This window comes from Gymnoscopelus microlampas, assembly GCF_963454915.1.
Source record: "Gymnoscopelus microlampas genome assembly, chromosome: 9".
Classification (NCBI taxonomy): Eukaryota; Metazoa; Chordata; class Actinopteri; order Myctophiformes; family Myctophidae; genus Gymnoscopelus; species Gymnoscopelus microlampas.
The window spans coordinates 32437511-32462136 of NC_139946.1; the positions used below are offsets into that span (position 1 = coordinate 32437511).

General features: G+C 44.5%; 1 protein-coding gene across 15 annotated transcripts in view; it reads right to left on the minus strand.

Moving 5' to 3' along the window:
- Nucleotides 1-24626, minus strand: part of mast2 (microtubule associated serine/threonine kinase 2) — a 206502-nt gene that overhangs the window by 57577 nt on the left and 124299 nt on the right. For 12 of the 15 annotated variants that reach the window (XM_084065797.1, XM_084065801.1, XM_084065795.1 and 9 more), the window contains one exon: nt 4300-4391. In XM_084065797.1, the coding sequence (XP_083921923.1) occupies nt 4300-4391 (92 nt within the window). Of the gene's footprint in view, nt 1-4299; nt 4392-20761; nt 20972-24626 lie in introns of all 15 variants that reach the window. The other 3 variants (XM_084065794.1, XM_084065803.1, XM_084065802.1) reach the window with 1 other exon arrangement.

Consider the following 24626-nt stretch of genomic DNA (forward strand, 5'->3'; position numbering starts at 1 on the left):
AAATGAGATTGGGAAGGGGGAGAGAGAACGCAAAGCAGAAAAGAAGGGCAAAGAGACATAAGACAGACGAGATAGAGGGAACGAGACAGACTCCTGACAGACTTCCAACGTTTCAATCAAAGCTCTTTATTTGCCATTTATTAGGCCTGTTTCTTAAAATGTCAAGGTTATAAAAAAATAATAATAATCAAGTCCTGAGATAGACGCCATAATGACAATCCCTGGAAGACAGAGAGTGCGAGACAGAGATAATAAATGAGAGGAATCTCAAGGACTGGAGGAATAGATTAACCACTTGAAAACGCACACCCTATTCTGGGGGGATCATTCGCCAGAGGCTCACAACGCGTCGCAATGCAACTAGGGTTGGGATCCGGAACTGAAGGAACCGGACACAACAGTGAGTTTATCAAGTTTATTGAGTTTATTAGGAGGAACATTGAGGAACCGGAATCGGTTCCATCACATTTGAAACCGTTTCTGGAACCGTTTTATCACACTGTCAGAGCTGGTCTGTGGACTTAACGTCTGCTGCTATACAATTACAATACTGGTGGTTCTTAAAATGTTCAATTTCAAGGGCCACCGTAATTTAGGGGCGGCCATAGCTGAGTGGTTAGTGAGCCTGCCTGTGGAGCCAGGGCCCCTGGTTGTGTACGATTCCAGGTCAGGCCAGCAATGTGTCGATGTGTGTCCCTGAGCAAGACTCTTAACCCCTAATTGCTCCCCGAGCACCGGTTCTCAGAGCAAATGGCTGCTCAATGCTCCTAGTTGTTATCGGATGGGTAAAAAGCAGAAGACGAATTTCACGAATGTGCATATATATACATACAGTATACAGTGACAAAATAACACCCCAAAGGAGTGGGGACTACTCTATTCTAACTCTGGATTCACTCTCTATTTGGTTCCATTTGTACTCTCAGAGTGTTTACCACATGATGTGGTACTGACCACATCGTGTGGTCAGTATTGTGACATCAGTCATATGACATCAAATCATCTCCATATTTCAACAAAGTATAACCAGCGGACCATTGGTTTGGGGCATTAGCGCTGGACACACACACACACACACACACACACACACACACACACACACACACACACACACACACACACACACACACACACACACACACACACACACACACACACACACACACACACACACACACACCTTGATGGCTCGCCTCTTAGAATCCACACGGTAAAAAGGAGAATGCATTATGGTTGATAGGGAACAGCTTGGGTCTGAGTTTTATTTCCTGTCAGCTACAGAATATTCACAAAAACTGCAACAGGAAATAAACTTGGCCCCATTTAGACATGTTACTGTATGTTAAGTGTGAAAAGGTCCATTAAGTGACATTTAGTCCCGTTCTAATTGAATAGCTGCTGGCTTGGCAGCGAGCTGACAGTCTGGGCAGAGGACACGCAGCAGGGGCCAAGACTGTTGGGGCACAGTAGTCATGGCAACAAAGCAGCCACTGTAGCATCGAGGTTAAAACCTCAACCTACAAGCTCACAACTCGTCGTGTCCGCGACGCGTTGTGAGCTTGTCGGTCGGCTGTTTTTGTGGCGCGCGAGACACCGTCGTGCGACAGAGAATAAATCAGGCTAAAAGCCAGTCATGTGCCGGAGAGAGAGAGAACGGATGGATGGAGAGAGGGAGTGATGAAGTGAGAGACACACTGTGCCCAGTGGGTGAGCGTGTGTGTGCGTGTGCATGCGTGTGGCAGACCACCGCACAAACACACACCCCTCACACGCTGTCGCGTGTCCTGCCTCTCCACTTCTAAATCTGCCATCCGTTCTTTTTGTTCTCTCACTTCCCCGCCCTGCCCTCTTTCCTCTCTTCTCACATTCTGTCCATCTCTCTCCACTTCCCATCCTCTCCTATTCATCTATCTCCTCTCCCATTCTCCAGTTCTCTCTAGTTAATAACCCTCTTAGCCAGAGGCGACAGATGAGTGAAGGAGATTAGAAGCTGGAGCCGCTGTGGTGACAAATCCATTCGTGTGTGTGTGCTGGAGTGCAGGGTCCTTCAGCTAACCTGGCAACTTGTCTCGTCAAGCTAAAAAGAGTGTCTCTCGTGTGTGTGTGTGTGTGTGTGTGTGTGTGTGTGTGTGTGTGTGTGTGTGTGTGTGTGTGTGTGTGTGTGTGTGTGTGTGTGTGTGTGTGTGTGTGTGTGTGTGTGTGTGTGTGCTGGTACACAGCAACAGCAGCAACATCCTAACATAGAGTAGCAGCAGGACATCTATACTTTTTTGCACCAAATACAGGTAAGTACCCAAATCTGCAGGCTGTGTGCGTGCATGCGTGCGTGGCTGTGTACGTGCGTGCGTTGTGACTGACAGGATGTAGAGTTCCATTATTTCCTCTGGAGGAAATGTCCATGGTCTTAATCTGATTGACGTACAATTGGAATGACGACACAACCCTGCATCTCTCTGTCTTAATATCATTAGTCCCCCCCCCCCTCTCTCTCTCTCAGTCCCCACGTCCATCAGGCACGGCTGTCATTGCTCTATTATCTTTCCATCTTTCATAACTAACTACCCTCTCCCTCTCTCTCATTCCTTCCTGCTCTGTGGGACGCCATGACATTGTCATTCAGACTTTCCAATCAATATGTCTCCCTCTCTCACTTGCTCTCATTCTCGCTAAATTACTCCTAGCCAGTCATCACCCTTCTCAGTCAATATATTTCATTTCATAGCGTTTCCCCATCTTTCTGTGCTCCCCCTCGCCACCCACACACATTCACTCTGGATTAGAGGAGGCGATGTTGATGAGTTTAGAGGCATATCTGTCAACATGCTGTCAATGTGTCCGACAAAATCTTACCGGTTTGCATTATGTCTGTCACCATACGATACACACGAGCACACACACACACAAACACACACACACTCACACTTGCATGATGGGAGGTATGCACACATCCACTAACGCACACACATACCAACAGCTTTCAATGACAGCAAAAAATCATTACGTTTGACAAGTACAAACCAAGCGTGGAGTGGAGTGGAGTGTGTGTGTGTGTGTGTGTGTGTGTGTGTGTGTGTGTGTGTGTGTGTGTGTGTGTGTGTGTGTGTGTGTGTGTGTGTGTGTCTGTCATATCAGACAGTATCGATACCCTGTCCCTGGGCTAGAAAGCTCACAACGCGTCCTCAACGCAATGCATTGTGAGCTTGTAGATCTGCTATTTTCGCAGAATGTTCGCCTATTTTCACCAAATGTTAATCTATTGCCCAGATTAGGGACGCAAGGGTTCATGTGGTTTAACCCATTAAGACCGGGAAAGCATCCGTGTCACTTTAACTTTGGTTATTCAAAAATAGCAGATATACAAGCTAACAGCGTGTCACTTTGTGCCACGCTGCGAGCTTGTACATTTCAAGCATTAGGTATCATCAGTGCTACTGTAGCACTGATGATACCTAATGCCTGCTGTTCCACTGGAATAGGGCTTTATCAGAACAGAACACATTGTTATCATGCATTGGAATTCATGGGGCTCCTCAGACACACACACACACACAGCTGTGCATTGCTCAGTGTGCAGTCTGAGCTGTTAATTGGGCTTTGTGTTGCTGTGTGATTCTAGTGGTTAGTGTCAGTGGTAGAGAACAGCGTGAGTCCCTCTGACACATTTAGACAGGCACTGCGCACATGCACACACACACACACACACACACACACACACACACACACACACACACACACACACACACACACACACACACACACACACACACACACACACACACACACACACACACACACACACACACACACACACACAGGCAGGCAGATGTACTGTAGCTTACCAAAACACAGCTGCAGCAGTCAGTGGAAACATCAAATCCTAGATGATGTACTTAGATAGCAATGCCATTATCCTGATGACATGGTGTATCCTGACTGTGTGCTGTGTGTGTGTGTGTGTGTGTGTGTGTGTGTGTGTGTGTGTGTGTGTGTGTGTGTGTGTGTGCGTGTGCGTGTGCGTGTGCGTGTGAGAGGGGTGGTGGGGCGGAGAACATCAACACACCCCTAAACTGCAATTAGCACAGAAAGTGGCAAGCTGACAAAAAAACAGAAAACTGTGTGCGCGTGTCGTAATTGTGTGTCGTGTTGAGTTGTGTCTGGGTGTGTGGGTGCATGCTCCCATACACTTAAGCTGACATTTAACACAGAGAAAAAGCAATCGCCAAACCCTGTTTAGTGTTTGATGTGTGCGTGTGTGTGTGTGTGTGTGTGTGTGTGTGTGTGTGTGTGTATGTGTGTTACCTGTGTGTCCATGCAGAGGTGAGTGTGGTCTGGGCAGGGTGGGGGACGTGCTGGACGTGACGATCAGACTCTTTCTGTTGCTGGTTCGACAGCTGAGGAGACACAAGCAGCATGGGTTAGTCACAGTTCAGTCACATTGTACCTGTAGCGTTACAGGTAGAGCAGAGCAGAGTGGAACACCATCGGCCTCTACAGGAGCACTGCAATGAACCAGATGTACTGCAAACGTCCCCTATTATTCAGTCTCCTCTAGTGCAATGGTTCTCAAACCTTTTCATGCCAAGGACCTCCAAATTGATATGTATTTGGCCGTGGACCCCCATTTGAAAAGGTTTTGTGCCAATGACCCCCCCCCCCCCAGAAGAGAAGATACTACCAATATGACTTAGTACCAAATAGTACCAAATACTTTCAAGATGTTTAAAAAATGTACAAGCTTGTATATCTGCTATTAAAAAATGTTTTTGCTTCAGTGTCCCTAGTGTTCCGTCCCTATAGGCCTACTGGGGCGCACATTTGGCAAAAATAGCCGATGTACAAGCTCACAATGCGTTGCCACAAGACATGTTGTTTGTATTTTCAGACAGATTTGGTGTAAAGGGAAAAAAGGAGGGGGCCTAGTATAGACCCCAGTGGGACACCGCCTCCGGTCAATTAAGTATATAGTATATCTAGGGTTTGAGTGGTTAAGCACTCATTTGCTAATAGTCAGGTCTACATACAATACATGTACATACAGTGACCAGATCTCTCTCACTCACACACACACACACACACACACACACACACACACACACACACACACACACACACACACACACACAGTTCTGAAGCTTGTTATCAGTGACACACATTTGTACATCTGTCCCCTCTTACTCTTATGCTTTTTTTGGTGCATGATTTCCCTCATAAATATTCCGATTGGACACAGTGGCAGTTCAGTGAGGCACGAGCTGCCTGTGACACACGATGGCCTTCATGGCAGCTCTCCAGAGAAGAGGAATGACAGCGACTAGAGCCCTTGAATCTCAGCTACCCGCACGCAGAGGCCAACGCCTGGTCACAACAACCATGGAATGGTAATGAAAATTCAAAGTGGAGGACTTACTGTACTAGCAGCAGAACGAAACATTGGACAGCAGAGCCCAATACAAACAGAACAGACCAGAACACAGCTTTGCAGTACGGAGACTATTGACCCATTCAATCCAAGAACGCATCTACAAATGTCTTCTAAAACAGGTTTCTGTATGTTGCTATGTCAGTGATGCTCAAACGTTTTCATGTCAAGGACCCCCACAATTATATGTATTTGGCCGCCGACACCCATCTCAAAATATTTTGTTGCAGGGACCCCCAGAAGCAAAGATTTGAGTACAAATGTTAGCTTTGAAAATATATATATTCAAAGACTTTTCACGATTTTTCAAAAATAGCAGATCTACAAGCTCATAGCGCGGCACTCATAGCCGCGCTATGAGCTTTTATATCTGCTATTTCTGAATAGCCAAAGTATAAAATAATGGTTATAGCTCAAATCTTAAATGACACAGATGCGTTCCCAGATTGAATGGGTTGAACAATGGAATAGTTTCATTATATAATGAAATGAGCAAAGCATTTGTATTCTAGGTTGGCTAGTTTTGAATAGCCAACGTATAAATGGGATAAAGTGGTTAAAACGATTGTGATGCTATATTAACCCTCCCCAAGGACCCCTGGGGGTCCCCGGACCCCACTTTGAGAACCAATGTTCTAGATCACCTTGAACATGATGTGGTGGTCTAGTCTGTGACTTGTGTCATGGGACGAACTAAAGGGGTTTTGGGTCTGGCTGGCTGAGAGAATATTAGCTGTTGTATTATTGGTCCCAGTTCATACATCGGTGTTGGTAAGGAGGGACACTATGCACCAGGTCAAACTGAAAATCACTGAAAAGTGAAATCCTCAGTGTTAACTCTAAGAGGGTTCAAACGGAACAACATTAAATTCATCCAATTGGTTCCATTTTGTACACTCTTGAGTTCCAAATGGACGAATTAACACTCAGGTACCGTTAAAGTGATTTTCAGTCCTGACCCGATGCATAATGTCCCTCCTTACCAACACAGATGTATGAACTGGGACCAACAACACAGAGGGGTGTTGCTGCCAAATATTCTCTCCACTGCCCAAAACCCCTTTAGTTCTTCCCACGGCTCAAGTCACAGACTAGACCACTACATCGTGTTAAAGGTAATAAGAGTATGCAAACGGAACCAATTGGATTAAAACAAAAATTGTCCCATTTATTATAGAAAAAAAAAAGATACCCTCTCAGAGTTAGCACTGACGATTTTACGGTGTGGCCACGGGCTGCAGGGAAACCAAAATTCCCAGCCACGTTTTTGAGGACTGGGGGTGGGTGGGGGGCGGGAGTATTGCATTCTGATGCTAAATTTGGTCTCACCACTGTATAGATTGTGCCAAACAGAAAGTCGTTTCCAGCAATCTTGTGCACATAACTGCCAGACTGCTGTGATGATGATGATGACTAGTCTGAAGGCAAAGACAAAGGCTCCCTTTTTGCATAAAAGACTCACGCACGCGCTCACGCACACGCCGACACACAAACTCCTTGATGTGCACACAAGGGGGGGGGGGCAGTCATCAGTCAGTTGTCTAATAGATACATGTCTCACTGCCTACAGGACAGACACAGTAGAATAGAACATAAAGTGTGCTCTGACAGAGATAGAGAGAGAAAGAAACAGATAGATACAGATAGTCAGTATAGCAGAACTCTCCCATTCCCAAAACCCTGCTATTCACTCTTTTCCTTCCGTCCTCTTCGCCTCTCCTCCCATCACTTCTTTCTCTCCCTCTTCATTACCCGCCACTCTGCCTCTCCTCCTCAGAAAAGCCCATTAACCCATTAAAACCAGGAAAGAATCTGTGTGAGAGGGATTTTTGCATTGGCTATTAAAAAATAGCATACAAGCTCACAGCTCGCATCACTTCGAAATTGTGAGAACTACTGATTTAGAAGGCATTTTGTAGAATCGGCTTCAGGTCTTAATGGGTTAACCCATTCAATACGGGAATGCATCTGTGTCATTTTAGATTTTAACTATAACCATTATTTTATATTTTGGCTATTCAACAATAGCAGATAATAAGCTCATGCCGCGCTATTACCTTGTAGATCTGTTATTTTTGGAATAATTGTGAAAATGTGTAACTCAAATCTTTGCTTCTGGGGGTCCCTGGAACTAAATATTTTGAGATGGGGGTCGGCTGCCAAATACATGTAATTTTGGGGGGTCCTTGACATGAAAAGGTTTGAGCACCACTGATATTATAGCAGCATACGGTTTTCAGAAACCAGTTAGGATTTAGAAGACATTTGGAGATGCGTTCCCGGATTGAATGGGTCAAACATGCCCTCTCCTCTCCTCTCCTCATCCTCCCTCCTGCGGTCGTCCTGTCTTCACCATTCCTTTCACGTCTCTCTGACCTTCTTTTAGTATTGTTGTTGTGACCCACAGGAATGCTGAGCCAATAGCTACACCTGACACCTACTCACAAAAACATATGAGCCAGACAGCCGGCACAAGATAGATGAAAGGGAAGGAACGCGGTAATAGCCCGAGAAAGAGAAACCCAAACAAGAGAGACCTCAACCACCAGGCGGGAGAAAACAGAACAATGAGTGTCTGGCGGTAATACAGACTCGGAGGGTTAGCCCAAGCTGTGGTCTGAATTCATAATTGAATTGAATAATTGTATCGCCTGTTATTGTGTTGAATAAAACCAAGACCTGACACCATTGTTGCAGCGGACCCAACGCTCCTGTAGACACTGTGACCGCATTGCTCTATATCAGGGGTCTTCAACGTTTTTCAGGCCAAGGACCCCCTAGCTGAGAGAGAGAGATGAAGCAGGGACCCCCTCTATATTGTATAAAATAGTGTTTCAGATTTGTTTTACTTGGTCTGCTCTTTATTCCCTCTACACCTATACCTCTTTGCCAAAAATACTGTAGCAGACCAATGTTTCCCTCAGAATAGGGATGCTGGGGTTCAAGTGGTTAATGTAAAAGAAAACATCACACAAAGATTTGGCAGACCCCCTATAGTAGCTCTGTGGACACCCTAGGGGTCTCGGACCCCCTGTTGAAGACCCCTGCTCTATATCCTTAGTGAGCAGAGGGCCAACTCCAGCCCTAACCTGGACCTTATACCTTGAAAAATAAGTTAAGCTACAGTTTGACTGCATAAGGTTGAAAGAATCCAATTCTAGCTTGAATCAGAAAATATCAATACTTTGAGAAGTATTATCTTTAGCCAAGAGGCAAAGGACAGGGACCCCGGTCAATACTGGAACAGGGCAGTTCAGGGGGTAAAAAAGTGAGAAAATATATGTCGTTGCTGTTGGGCAGAAACCTCTTATCTCCATGTTTGAACTTTGTGTTTTTTCGTAAATGAAGCCCCTACTTGATCATACTACAGTGTCACACAAAAACATCAAAGGTAGCAGATCTAAACGCGGCACAAAGCGACGCGTTTTGAGCTTGTCGATCGGCTACTTTTGCCATTTTAGAGTTTGAATCCTGAAAAGTAACTGTTTTGGACATTAGATTTCCACCCAACAGAGACCATATCATACAGAGTCAGAGTCCGCTGGAGAAACCCAGTTAGTACAAGTGACATCAAGCCTCTGAGAGGGACGGTGTCTGTAAAGATAACTTCCTTGGGTAAATTGGGAAACTGGGGACAGAAATAGACTCAAAGGAGGAGGTGTCCCATGGAGAACTGGCTGACTGAGTAGACCCCAAAAGGTTGAACAGGGTTCTTCAATAAAAAGAAAGAGAAAGATTGCCTAGACAGCTCACACCTGTGTGTGTGTGTGTGTGTGTGTGTGTGTGTGTGTGTGTGTGTGTGTGTGTGTGTGTGTGTGTGTGTGTGTGTGTGTGTGTGTGTGTGTGTGTGTGTGTGTGTGTGTTAGAATAGATGAAAGACAGCGTAATATCTCTCTCTCTGAAGTTAAAGGGATAGTTCACCCAAACAAATACTTTTTTTCTATCGATTAGCCACCCCATGGTGACTTGAATTCATGGATATTTCTTTGTTTTTGTCGCATTCCTAAGCCAATAATCTGATGACCAGTGGACCGGTAGGCAGCAGTTTCAGTAGGAGAAACAAAGGAGACTCTTTGTGTCTCCTATCGGAACCGCTGCCGGTGAACTATCCCAAATACGTATCAATTTGGAGGTCCTTGGCACAAGAAAGTCTTGCGAACTAGTGATTTAGAAGGCATTTGTAGACTCGGCCCCAGGTCTTAATGGGTTAATCCACCTGGCCAGATGGAAGCTGGCTCAGCAGCCCTGCTTGAGAACAGAGGCCTTTGTCTTCACCTGTATGCAGGATGTTTACTCATCTAAAAGCTTAGTTTGTCCTTTCTTACTATCCATCTCATTTTGCCTTTGCTCTTTTTATCTGTAGTTTCTGTCTTTCGCACACAGTTCAAAAGGTTCTGTCTGTGTGTGTGTGTGTGTGTGTGTGTGTGTGTGTGTGTGTGTGTGTGTGTGTGTGTGTGTGTGTGTGTGTGTGTGTGTGTGTGTGTGTGTGTGTATACTGTATACGCATGTCCTTGGCCCCATTAACAGACGCAGGGTTCAAAGCGCAGATAGCTTTGAGAGTTAACATAATTGGATGGTGAAATGGTGTGTGTGTGTGTGTGTGTGTGCGCGCGCATGCGTGCATGTGTGTGCGCCCTTGGATGTCTCTGGCCCCCTGTGACATCTAGGCCAAGAATTCAAAAGGCAGACAGCCTTGATATGTTTTTAATAAAACTGAAGTGAAAACTGTGTGTGTGTGTGTGTGTGTGTGTGTGTGTGTGTGTGTGTGTGTGTGTGTGTGTGTGTGTGTGTGTGTGTGTGTGTGTGTGTGTTATACAGATGGGCCAATTCACTGAAGACACAGCATCACTCTGATCCAACATGACATCTCATCTTTCAAACAGGTGTGGGAGTGTGCAGACCACACGCTAGGCTCACACTGCCAATGTTGCACATCTCAACAGATGGCAGGAGACTTGGGATAGCCATTACACACGCACGCATACACACACACACACACACACACACACACACACACACACATACTGCTGCCAAGGATCCACAAACAATCTGGGCATGCTGGACTGAGCCAACTTTAATATCACCTGTTCACAAACATTACAATAATAAACAAAATGTCAACATTACAGAGTTGGGATGCAAGTTGCATCTTACAGACTGTTGTATCACTCACACTCACACACATACACTCACAAGCTCTCTTTCTCTAGTCGATCTCGTTTGTATCGTATGTAGTTACCATCTGTATAATGTGCATAATATCAATGTCACATATACATTAACCACTTAACCTTATACACTTACTTTGTTGTACGACAAATAGCAAAAATACCCGATCTACAAGCTCACAACATGGTGCAACACGCTGTGACTTGCTGTTAGAAAATTCAAAATTTTTGCTACTTCTTTTTTTAATCCTACCACATGCAGCAGAGAGGATGAATTCCAGAGGGACTGATGTTGAATGTAGATGTCAGTGTGATGACTTGATCCTACCAGTGATTACAGTCCTAATCTCCTCACCACACACTGTCATGTGACCATGGCCACTACAGCATAATCACAGCCAGCAGATGTGAGGAGCCAATTAACACAGCGCAAGCACACACACACACACACACACACACACACACACACACACACACACACACACACACACACACACAGACCTAGACAACACACAAAATGACATTGTGCGTGTGTGTGTGTGTGTGTGTGTGTGTGTGTGTGTGTGTGTGTGTGCGCACGCGCGTGTGTGTGGGGGGTGCATAACTATGAAAAAGGAAGCTACGTTAAGCATGAATTTGCATTGGACACGCATGAACGCATGAACAAACACGTGCACATGTTCTCTCTCTCTCTCTCTCACACACACACACAAACAAACACACACAAACACTAAAGTGGCACCCTGATTATGTCTTAGCAAAGAGGTGTATATTATATCATCTGTGGGATGGAAGGCTCATATGTACAAAACTGGTTCTGAGCTTCTGGATATGCTACTTTTGATGCTTTCGTGTGACACCGTAGCAGGAATGATTAAGTAGGGAATTCATTCGTTGAAACATTACCCACAAAAAAAAAAAAAGTTGAGAATGATATGGAGATAAGAGGTTTCTGCAACGATATATAAAAGAGGTATTATACAGAATACATCAGTCATATGATTACACCTCTCTGTTTTAACCTGTTCAATCCGGAAATACATCCGTGTCATTTTAGATGTTAGCTATAACCATTATTTTATACTTTGGCTATTCAAAAATAGCAGATATACAAGCTCAAGCTACGAGCTTGTAGATCTGCTATTTTTTGAAAAAGTCATGAAAATTTGTACCTATGTATATTTTATATTTTCTAAAACGAACATTTGTAACTCAAATTTTTGCTTCTGTGGGGGTCCCTGGAACTAAATATTTTGAGATGGGGGTTGGCGGCCAAATACATATAATTTTGGGGGTCCTCGACATGAAAAAGTTGTAGAACCACTATTATAGCAACATAGGTTTTTCAGAAACCTGTTAGGATTTAGAAGACATTTGTCAATGCGTTCCCGGATTGAATGGGTTAACAAGACTGAGAGTCAACCATCATACACACCCCATTGGGTTCCTGGCAAAGTGGCAAAGAATGGATCGCTGCTCCCAGCGTGCACGTGACTTATACAGGTATGTGTGCTGCATGCATGCGTGCTCAGGCTCCATGTTCATTATCTCCCTCTAAGCAGGACTCTAACATAATGTGTGAGAAAGCAAGGACACAGCAGGGGGTCCGCAAGGAGAGGGTGCAGCTTCGTAAGCAGACTGCTCTGGGTTTCTTTTTTTCTTTTTCTTCATAAACACCATTTCTTCTAGCAGCTTTTTTGCACAGCAGTGAAGACAGCTCAGCAGGGGGCCACCGCGGCTGGAGCCATTTTCACCACACGTCAGAATGTTTTTATCGATTTTTGTTGGTGAAAGTGCCTAAAATGGAGCGAGCTTTCTTTAACCACGTACGCCCCAGCATCCGTATTCATGGGGAAAACTTTCACTGACAATAGCCGATCGACAAGCTCACGAGCTTGCATCGCGTTGTGAGCTTGTCGATCGTCAATTTTCAGCCAAAGCTTTCCCCAGAATAACAGAAAAGACACTAGTGTGGAGCCCTGAGGGACCCCGCCCCAACCATATGGGGTTTAAGTGGTTAAGCCCTGTTTTATACTTCGTCGTACGAGGGTGTCACGTGTTGAAATGTTTCCACTATTTTAGAAAATGTTCGGTTAATGCAGCAACTATGATAAAGAATAGACTTAAGGTGACACACATGCGTTCTGTTTCTATACTGAGGCATCACATTTTTGCATGCAAAGCCTGACACTTGGGCTGGAAATGACCGATAGAATAATGATGAAGAGTAAGCCCACAGAGAGAGGAGTGGGCAGTAATCAAATCCTTGTTTTTCCTATCTTCTTATTCACTACAGGGGGGGGGGTCTGCCATCTGAGCTCTTTTCTAAGTGTGTGTGTGTGTGTGTAGACTGCAAAACAAACATCTCCTCCGAATAAAATTACAAAGCTGTATGTAAAATACACCCACTGACGGCAACACATACACACATGCACACGCACACACACACACACACACACGGCAGTGGCGTTGCTGTTGACGGGGAGAGATAAAGCAAAAGCAGTGATGAGCAAACAGCCATGACGACGGCTCATCAAACGGTATCACCTTGCACAGAGATATATATAGACATATGAGGAAGGATGTGGCGAGAGTCTGTGAGGATAAGATCTCTGCTTAAACTCATTTCCCCCAGTCCACTCAATAGTCTTGTTGGTCTGAGGGTTGCAGCCAGCACAGGAAATCAATCTGTGTGTGTGTGTGTGTGTGTGTGTGTGTGTGTGTGTGTGTGTGTGTGTGTGTGTGTGTGTGTGTGTGTGTGTGTGTGTGTGTGTGTGTCTGTGTCTGTGTCTGTGTCTGTGTCTGTCTGTCTGTCTGTCTGTCGGAAAAGCGAACGGACAGAGTGAGAGATACTGTAGTGTGTGTGTGTGTGTGTGTGTGTGTGTGTGTGTGTGTGTGTGTGTGTGTGTGTGTGTATGCATGCATGCTGTCCTTGTTATCCACTTATCTCTCTAGGTCTCCTCTATAGCACCTGTGGACGGTCTAAGAACTGGCCTGAATCAAAATAAGCACCGTTGTTTTAGGTTTTGGAGCCGAGTTCCTAGCTATGGAGATCGATGAGTCCCTTCTGTTCCACATCTGTGCGTATATACTCCTACTGTAAATTGATTGCACATACAGCAACCAACGGTAGGCCAGTGCAGGCGGTCAGGTCAGTCCCTTTGGTCGTAAAGTCTATTTGTCATTTTTGTTGATGATTGATTGCAAATGTTACCTTTGCCTCCTTGTCCACCTATATCTGTGGCCTATACCAGTGGTTCTCTAAGTGGGGGGTCCTTTGGGGGGGGGTTCCCGGGTAAATTTGTCTGTTCAAAAATAGCAGATATACAAGCTCGCAGCACGTCACTTCGTGCCGTGCTGCGAGCTTGTACACCTGCTATTTTTTAATATAATCGTTTTTAATCTTGAGAGTTGTTCTGGGGGTCCCTGCCACAAAACATTTTCAGATGGGGGTTCGTAGAAAAATATATATCAATTTGGGCATCCCTGGCACTTAAAAGTTTGAGAACTACGTACTGGCCTATACACGGTGCACACCTGTACCAGTCCAGGCACAGAAGGCCAAGTCGGATCTTTATACTGTCTTTAATATTATTTTGTAATCGTTTTGTTACTAGTGTTACTAGTTCTATGCACTTGTTCTCTACCCTTACCTGTATCTTTGTTTCTTCCTTGCTGCGGTGCTGCTATGACAACTGCATTTCCCTCAGGATTAATAAAGGTCCATCTCCAACAATCTATCATGGCGTAGCAATAGATGCAAAATAGCACCAGTTTCACTAGCCAGCAAAATCCTGTGTGTCACATTAAAGGGATAGTTCACCCAAATATTTTCTATTACTCAACCCATGGAGACTTGAATTCATGGATATTTTTTTTGTTTTTGTCGCATTCCTAAGACAATAATTTGATGACCGGCAGCGGTTGCGGTACGAGACACAAAGGAGACTCTTTGTGTCTCCTACCGGAACCACTGCCGGTCATCAAACAAACTGAATTGTTACCCCATGATCCACTGAAGACATGACATGATGGCAGTGAGTCAACATGCAGACAAGGTTTGATTTGTTGTGAACTGCTGAGGGCCGGCATAGCAAGAGGTTAAGACACTGCTATACATGTACTGTAGGTCATGTGTTCTGTGTTGGCGGAGCAGTGATTCTCAACCTTTGTCATTTCCCCGGACCCCCAGTTGGATAGGATTTTTATCTCCGGGACCCCAATCCACACGGTATAATCCTGTTAATATTTAACTCTGAGAGGGTAGGTACCATCACTCTCAAGAGTTACAGACCTGTAAGGACCCATTTGGTCAGTCTGTCCGTCATTTAGCTGAGGGACCCCTTGGAGCTCACTCAAGGACCCCTAGGGGTCCCCGGAGCCCACGTTGAAAACCACTGCGGCATTAATCATAATACCGAAGGCTAGAAAAGTAGAAATGCTTCAGTCCCATAACACAGCTCAACCCGGTTGCTATGCAAGAGTCCCTTCCCTACAACACAAAACCCTGGGTGTTCCAGCAACTGAGAGTGAACAAATGGAACCGTAAGGGTCAGAGTTAAACTAACACTCAGTAGTTTTCAGCGTGCTATAACATCTACGGCATGTCTGACAAAAATGCCACAGCAACAGAACAGGGGGTAGGGTCAGTAAAGGTGGGTGGGCAATGTCATTTTGTGTGTTGTCTAGGTCTGTGTGTCTGTGTGTCTGTGTGTGTGTGTGTGTGTGTGTGTGTGTGTGTGTGTGTGTGTGTGTGTGTGTGTGTGTGTGTGTGTGTGTGTGTGTGTGTGTGTGTGTGTGTCTCAGTAGCCCCTGTTATTACGTGGGTGGGAGAAAATTGCAGGTTCAAACTGGTGCAAAGCACAGCCCTGTCTCTTTCCTGTCTGAACAGCCACTCCTGCCATTGACATTAGCAAGGGAGAGACAGCAGGACAGAGACAGAGAGAGAGTCATTGACATTGCCAAGGGAGAGACAGCAGGACAGAGACATTGACATTATTGACAGCAGGACAGAGACAGAGAGAGTCATTGACATTACCAAGGGAGAGACAGCAGGACAGTCAGAGACAGCAGGACAGAGAGAGAGAGCGAGGGACAATCAGAGTGGTAAGCTGAGGGACGGACAGAGAAGAGACCCACGTAGAGGCCACAGGTATGATGTCAAGCCTTCGCTCACCAGTTACAGCTATCTGAAATGGAATCAAATCAAACGTACACAATGCTTCTATAGGTAGCGTGCCAGTGGCACTGAGAGTCACGCCCCCCCGACGGGCAGAAACGCACGGCATGGCTCCCATTTATCCATCACAAGACAACCGGCAAATCTAGTTACCTGACCTTCATCTTAGAACCAATACAGCTAGGGTTAGGAGAGGAGAGGAGCCAAAATGACAGGCTGCCAAAATGACAGCAATGAAGAAAAAGAGAGAGAGAGAGAGAGAGAGAGAGAGAGAGAGAGTGAGAGAAGAGAGAAGAGAGAAGAGAGAGAACGAGTGTGTACCTCTTGGAGCGGCGTAGCATGCTCCTCTCAGGCAGCGAGAAATTGGAGAGCACAGTCCAGAAGGAATCAGACATGCTAAACTACTGGAACACAGCAGATCCACAATCATAACTCTTACACACACACACACACACCCATGCACACACACACACACACAGTCACAGATATAGATGCAGCGGAGGAGAGGCTAACGTTAGCCAACGGACCCTGGCTTCCACCTGTCACCACGGCTACTGCTGCTCTGTTTGTGTGTGTGCTCTCTTCTCCTTCCCTCTCTGCTCTCTTCTCCTCCCTCTCCTCCCTCTCCTCCCCACTTAATTCCACACTCTACTTGCTCAGCAGTGCCCCCCTCTTTTTTTCCTTCTCTACTCTCTCTCTTTCTGAGGAGAGTACTTTACTGATGCTAATAAGGTGCGAGAAATGATAAGAGCTGAGCACAAGACAGACAAAGAGAGTGTGACAGGAGAGACAGAAGGGAGGGGGCGAGAGAGAGAGAGAGAGAGAGAGAGACACATTTAACGTTACAATCTGGGATTTATTTTAATGAGTAATTATTTCAACCAATCGTGTATGGTATCTCAAGTCAGTATCTCAGTCAGTACAATATAACTAGCACATCCCTACTCTTCTATTGCAAGATTTAGACTACAGCGTCGGGTAGAACACCTGCTGGTTGACAACAACCAAGAAGTTATTTGAAGCAGGTGGCGGGCTGGACAGGACACTAGATGCGCCGCCATCTTTATTGTAGTACAGACATTTTGCTATTAACTCTCTCTGTCGGGAGAGAGGCAACACTCATAAAACGCACATTGTAGCTTTAACAACAGGGAGGAATTGTGGCTTAGCTGAATGTTTCAGTTGCTTTCAGCGGGCATTCAGGGTTTTTCTTTTTTAGAAGAAACTTAAAAAAAAGCTGACTTACTGTAGCTAATCTGATCTCCTCGGGTAGGTCATTCCAAAGTCTAGGAGCCACGATGGCTCAGTATTAATCCACAGCACATATATCTTACCCTCATGCTGTCAGACTCAATGGTTTAATAACTGGACATAATGTCCAACAGAAATACACACTCCTATGACCGCTGCTGATGTCAGGGTCTGTCGTTGGCATTTCCTTGTTTGTGCATTCTAATAAAAATCATTAGAGCAGCAAATTAGATTTGGGACCAGACTGGCACTGCAACTGGTATGTGAAGCCACAGACTACATCCCTGCTACGTAAAACACTGAGCGGTTGTAGGTTGGTCAATGGGAAACACTGTAGATTTTGCTAGTATGCAGCTAGCACACATGTACACCTGGAACAACAGATCTCGGCTGTGAGAATAAAGTGTTCCTGAAAATGTTTTGTTGCCGAGTTTAACCACTTAAGTACTATTTTATACTTTGTCGTGCACTAGTGTTGTGCAGCCGAAATAGCCAATCTACAAGCTCACAATGCATCGCATTCCCACACGTTGTGAGCTTGCATACTGTAATTTGTTTGAAAATCTTCAACTTTTAAAGTGGTTCATTTGACCTGGGTTACATAAACGAACTTAAAAGAACTAGCATGTGTGTGTGTGTGTGTGTGTGTGTGTGGGGGGGGGGGGGTGTCCTAATGGAAATGTAGTTACCTATGGAAGGTGGAACTAATGTGGTAGGGTTAGTGCGTACTGTAGTGACGCAAAGAGACAAAACTGAACGCTGTGTGCTGCACGTCAGAGCTAGAATGGTATGTACCCTATAGTGAATTCATTACAAACAAGATCTGAGAAGTCTCTGAACTTGCTCTATACTGCTACAAATTGGCAATCGGGCCTTAAGTTGCATTTGAAAAGCAGAAGTGGCGTTTCACCATCATTCCAGGCCACAGTCCATACTTTCCAACTTCCCCAGATGACAGCCATCATCCATCATTCAGGATCATGTTGTCAAACCCAGGAGGATAGATTGTGAAATAGACTTCAGTGACATGCAAGGCCTTGCATCAGCGATATAGTCAGACTATGGTCTTTGATGTTTTGTTTTTGGTGACTATAACTAATATTCTAATAATTATTAAAATACCTCTGTAGGCAAGTACAAAAAAAAAAGTCACGACTGAAATTCTTGTTAGGCCAAGTCCAAATCTGCTACTTGTTAAGTAACATGAAAGGATCCCACCTACGCTAGTGTTGTTCCCTAAACAATTAGCGCAATATGTAAAATGACGATGCTTTGGTATTATTTTACACCAGTTACACAAACCGTAGATTGAAGCCTTTAACCTTTGCTTTTAAAGAAATATACGAGACCATTAGGGATTTAGGACAAATGCTTCTGAACTTGTATTCTATTGCTAGTTTGACCAATTCAAACACTCTTAAATCTTAAAATAAAAGATCTATTATTAGTGTGTAGGGCTTGACCTTTCCAGCCACAACTGTGCATAGCAGCAGTGTTAAACTTACAAGCCCAAGAGACGGACATGATGGACTCTATGGAATCCAAAATGACTGAAATCAGTCCCTGGCGACTGAGAACTTTAAGCCACGTAAGATCCTTTCCGGGCCCCGCAACGTCTGTACAATATATACAGTAAAGACAGGTGGAGCCTTTCAGCACACACAGACATAAGCTCATCAGAGGCGGGTTGTGCTATCCTACTAGCTACCAACTGCACCAGCTGGGCCTCATTCTCTCATGCCATTCCCCATATAAATCTCAATCATCATGCAGTGCTAAACATCCAACTTCCTCGCGTATAAAGCTTTACAGCATTACCGCGTTAACTCTGACTGCGCACAAGACATGGGAAAATGTCGGCAGCAGCTAATGGAATTTAAAGCTTTTCAAACCCCCTGACTAACGCTGATGTCACACAGCAGGGTCACCTAAAGGCAACGTCGTGTCCCCAGCCTTCAGTCAGGCTTTCTGTGGTTATACCAAAAAGCAAGTCACCGGTGTGCTGGGGATGCGCTGGAATGAAGGGGCTTTAACCCTTTAAGACTGGGAAAGCATCCGTCATTTTAGATTTTAACCACTTTAACCATCATCTTATACTTTGGCTATAAAAAATAGCCGATATACAAGCTCATAGCGCGGCACCGAGAGCTTGAGCTTGTAGATCTACATTTTTTTTTTAATCATGAAAATATGTGCACATCTATGAATATATATCTTTTTAAAGGAAAGACTTTTGACTCAAATCTTTGCTTCTGGGGGTCTCTGGAATAAATAATTTTCTGATGGGGGTCTGCGGCCAAATGCACATCATTTTGGGGTTCCTTGACATGAAAAAGTTTGACTTTAGCAACATACGTTTTTCCAGAAAACCGGATTTAGAAGACATTTGTAGATGCGTTCCGGGATTGAACGGGTTAAGAGCATACAAAGTGGAATGAGACATGAAGCCCTTGAGAACCTACAGCAGCGAGAAAGACCTTCGTGATGCAAAACCCCACAGCAGAAAGTCATTTAAAAAGCTCAATAAGAGGAAACGAGTTGACATTTCAGGACTTTGGGGAATTCAATTCCTCTGTATAGCAACCAACAAGGACACACAAAAAACGCGTGCGTATACAGGCCAGGCCACACAGACACCTTTAGCCAAGACAAAATAATTAGTGTCATCGAACAACAGCAAAACAGAGTACCCTTGCCCTGGTAACAATATCAGCAACACAAACACGTGCATGCGTGTGCGAGCGGGCGCGCGCACACACACACACACACACACACACACACACACACACACACACAGCTTAAGGTTTGCCATTGTATAATGGCCTTTCAGTTGTGTGTTCTTCCCAGTAAAGGCCAAAGTCACAGTCGCAGCATCTAAAAAGACAGCATTTCTACTAAATCATCACACAGCTTGCTGGGTCTCTTAACTACTCAATAGAAGATGGTGGACTATAAGTGAAGGAGGCGTGCGTGTGCACAGCCACACACACACACACACTTGTATTACTATACTTCTGAGGACATCAACATTTTGCGTCATTTTTAACACTAACGCTAGGAAATAGCTCACAACGTGATGCAACACGTTGCGAGCTTGTAGATCGGCAAAGTATAAAATCGGGTACAACTCCAACCCTAACACCTAAACCTAACCTAAATGTCTAATCTTAACCCTGACTTGAATCTTTGCTTCTGTTGTCATTTTAGATTTCTTTGGCTATTGAAAAATAGCAGATATACAAGCTCATAGCGCGGCACCGAGTGCCGCGCTATGAGCTTGTATATCTGCTATTTTTGAAAAAATCGTGAACATTTTGTGCAAATCTTTGAATACATATATATTTTTAAGCAAACATTTGTAACTCAAATCTTTGCTTCTGGGGGTCCCTGGAACAAAATATGTTATATCAGTGGTTCTAAAACTTTTTCATGTTAGGGACCTCCCAAAATGATACGTATTTGGCCGCGGACACCACCCATCTATAAATATTTTGTTCCAGGGACCCCCCAGACGCAAAGACTTGAGTTGAATCTTGAATATTTTCCTAACTGTAAGCCTGACCGTAAAAACAACCATTTCTCTTGTGAGCACCAGGAAAATTGTCCTCACGGTGTCTATTTTTCTAATTCTACTGTAATTGTGGGTATGTTTTGGCCCTGACGAGTATAGTACACGCACACGCACACACACACACACACACACACACACACACACACACACACACACACACACACAGGTCTTACCTCCAGAGGAAGGGGTTGCCTCCCTGGCGGACCGGGGCGGAGAGAGGACCGTCGGAGGAGCAGAGGAGGGAGGGAGAGGAGGAGAGAGAGGAAGCAGAGAGGAGGACCAGGGGGGGCTGGATGACGGAGGGATGAAAGGAGGTGGGAGACAGCAGGTGCTGGAGGAGGCTGCTGTTGCCGTGGCAACGCAGCTGAGCCGGCGACCAGATTCTGCCGAAAAGGAGGGGAGGAGGAGGAGGAGGAAGAGGGAGGTGAAGGGGGGGGGGGGGGGGGTGCGGATGGATGTGAGAGAGGACCACTGAACCAGGCAGGTGGGAGGGCAACTACAGGTGTATATGTGCATGGGTGTGTACACGTGTGTGTGTGTGTGTGTGTGTGTGTGTGTGTGTGTGTGTGTGTGTGTGTGTGTGTGTGTGTGTGTGTGTGTGTTGGTAACAAGGCAATAATGCAGTTTGAGGTGACTAGAAGGTTTTGGGTTGTGAAACATGACCTCAACTACAACAGAGAACTTGTAATTACTGTACATTTCTCAAGAGCTGATAAGAGAGAAAGATGAATAAAGAGAGAGAGATATATACTGTACACGAGGCACTGCATTAAAGGAATAGTTCACCACCAAAATGACTTTTTTCCCCTATCGATTAGTCACCCCATGGAGACTTGAATTCATGATTTTTTTTTGTTTTTGTCGCATCCTAAGCCAATAATTTGATGACTGGCAGCGGTTCCGCTAGGAGATACAAAGGAGACTCTTTGTGTCTGTCTCCTACCGGAACCGCTGCCTACCAGTCCGCTGGTCATCAAATGATTGGCTTAGGAATGCGACAAAAACATTTAAAAAATCATGAATTCAAGTCTCCATGGGGTGACTAATCGATAGGAAAAAAAATTATCCCTTCAAGGGCAGGTTTTTTTGTGATACGGGCATTAACTCTCAAGGAAAAAATAACCCCCCGGAAATTGCTATCTTGAGAGGAGTTCTATTTAATTCCTTTTCCACTCAACTGTGTGTCTGTCTGTCAGTCTGTCTGTCTTCCTGCCTGCTAGTTGTTTACTGTGTGTCTGTGTCTCTTGGTTCCCCCTCACAGTAGGCAGATAGCAGATATACACCCTGGCACAGTTAGTGCAGTTGGGCCGCCAAGCTGCATTGTGGGAGTTTTGGAGCGACCTCACAGAGCTAATCAGGTGTCCCACGGCGCAGAAGAAATGGGCCGATGGAGGAGCGGATTAAAGCCAGGTGGAGGGAAGTGGGAGATGAGTGACGGATTCCAGACAGTAAGCCTGTGGCTTCTGAATAAGTAAACAAACTAAACAAATAAATAAAAGCTTAAACTGACCACCCCGAGTGCATCTGAGGCCGTTAACCCATTTAGACCGGGAAAGAATCGGTGTCATTTTTAGATTTCTTTGTGCTATTCAAAAATAGCAGATATACAAGCTCATAGCGTGGCACCGAGTGCTGCGCTATGAGCTTGTAGATCTGCTATTTTTTTTAAATCGTGAAAATGTGTTCAAATCTTTGAATACGTATTTTTTAAAGCGAACTTTGTCAAATATTTTGTTCAAGGGACCTCCAGAAGCTAAGATTTGAGTTAAAAATGTTGTTTCAAAAAATGTATTAAAAAGTTTGCACAAATGTTCAAGATTTAAAAAACAAATAGCAGATCTACAAGCTCGTAGCGCTGCACTCGGTGCCGCGCTATGAGCTTGTATATCTGCTATCTTTTAATAGCCCAAAGTATAAAATAATGGTTATAGCTATTATTATAGCAGAGATGCATTCCCGGTCTTAATGGGTTAAAAATGTAATTGCTGTAGTAGCTTCCTTGGCCGTCATCTCTGAAACACTCCATTTCACTGTTGCCAAGGGAAGCCAGTTTGGCACCGGTCTGGGGCTAAGGAAGTAGCAAGAGGCTACTGCAAGCCAATCTAATTCAAATCCCTGATGATTATATTAGACTCTATAATATTATTCATTTGCTGCCGGCTGTGTGTGTATACAGCTGCAGCCACACTGAAAACATGCTCAGTGCATTCCGCTGCTCGCCGAAATCTAAGCTGTTGGCCAAATCTGTGCCACAATCTACAGCGCCCCACTGTGTTCTTGCATCTTGCATCCCAGTGTGTTCCTGACTCCAGGTCGGGCCTATTCCTGTATGTTTGAAGATAGCACAGGATTGGCAGGGCAGACCAGGGTTTGTCAAGCTGGTTAGGGGTCCATATGGGGCTAATCTCTACATACCGGCTCCCCACTGTGAAGGACAAAATGGGTGACGCCACCTGCTGCTGGGGGTCTTGGGCTGTGTGTGTGTGTGTGTGTGTGTGTGTGTGTGTGTGTGCGTGTGCGTGTGCGTGTGCGTGTGCATGTGCGTGTGTGTGTGTGTGTGTGTAGTGCACATGTACTGTATGCATGTTCCTCTATTAACAACTTGCAGCCCATTGCAGATCAGGGAAAGAGATTATATATATTATGTGTCAATAGTATGTGTGACACAGGGGGGAGGGGAGGGGAAAGACCAGTGGCGTGGTATTTCTAGCTTGCTGAGCTGATGAAGAAACTTCCTTCTCGTCTTTCTCTCTGTGTCTGCGATTTTTCCGCTGAGCGTAGTTTGTTTCTGTGTGTGTGTGAGTGTGCAATGCATGGTGTCTGTTGGTGAAAGATGAGCTTGACCTCAGCACTGGCTCGTGATCCCTCTCTCTCTCCCTCCCTTCACAGATCAGTTTAAATGCTTTATTGGCTGTTCACTTGAAAACAGCACTCAGTTTGCGCTTAACCCATTCAATCCGGGAACGCGTCTCTGTCATTTTTAGATTTCTTTTGGCTATTCAAAAATAGCTTATATACAAGCGGCTATGAGCTTGTAGATCTGCTATTTTTTGAAAAATCGTGAAAATGTGTGCAAATCTTTGAACATATATTTTTTTAAAGCAAACATTTGTAACTCATATCTTTGCTTCTGGGGGGTCCCAGGAACAAAATATTTTGAGATGGGGGTCCACGGCCAATTTGGGGGTCCTTGACATGAACAAGTTTGAGAACCACTGATATTGTAGCAACAACATAAGTTGTTTCAGAAAACTGTTAGGATTTAGAAGACATTTGTAGAATCTGCAGAAGCAAAGATTTGAGTTACAAATGTTTGCTTTAAAAAATATATATATTCAAAGATTTGCCCATATTTTCACGATTTAAAAAAAATAGCAGATCTACAAGCTCATAGCGTGCTCGGTGCCGCGCTAGAATGAGCTTGTATATCTGCTATTTTTGAATAGCCAAAGAAATATAAAAATGGCGCAGACTCTTTCCCGGTCTAAATGGGTTAAATACATTGGATCGACAGACTGACCGACAGAGTGGTTTAAACTAGCTGAATGGTGGCAACTAAAAAAATAGAAGGCTTTGAAGATAGGACATATAGCCTTGTGGATGTGGGTAGTGCTCAATACGCACAAAGTACTCTCTATCAATACATATCATGACATGAGAACATGTATGGCATGTATCGATTATTTAAAAAATAATACGTTTTAATAAAATAATCGATTTTAAAAAATAGCCGATCTACAAGCTCACATTGTTTCATGATGCGATGCGTTGTGAGCTTGTGTAGATGATTGTTCATATTTTTACGCAACGCCATTGTAGAACAAAGTACAAAATAGGTCTTAAGTGGTTAATCAGACTAATCAGTTTAGTAGATTAAAGAAGATTATTCTTTTTTTTTCGTGTTGCTATAAAGGCAATTTTTCGATAATTTGATTAATCGAAGTAGTAATCAATAGAATAATCACTTATTAAATATAATCAATAGTTACAGCCCCAATGATAAGCAACCGTTCTCTCAGTCTCTCTAACCACTTAAAC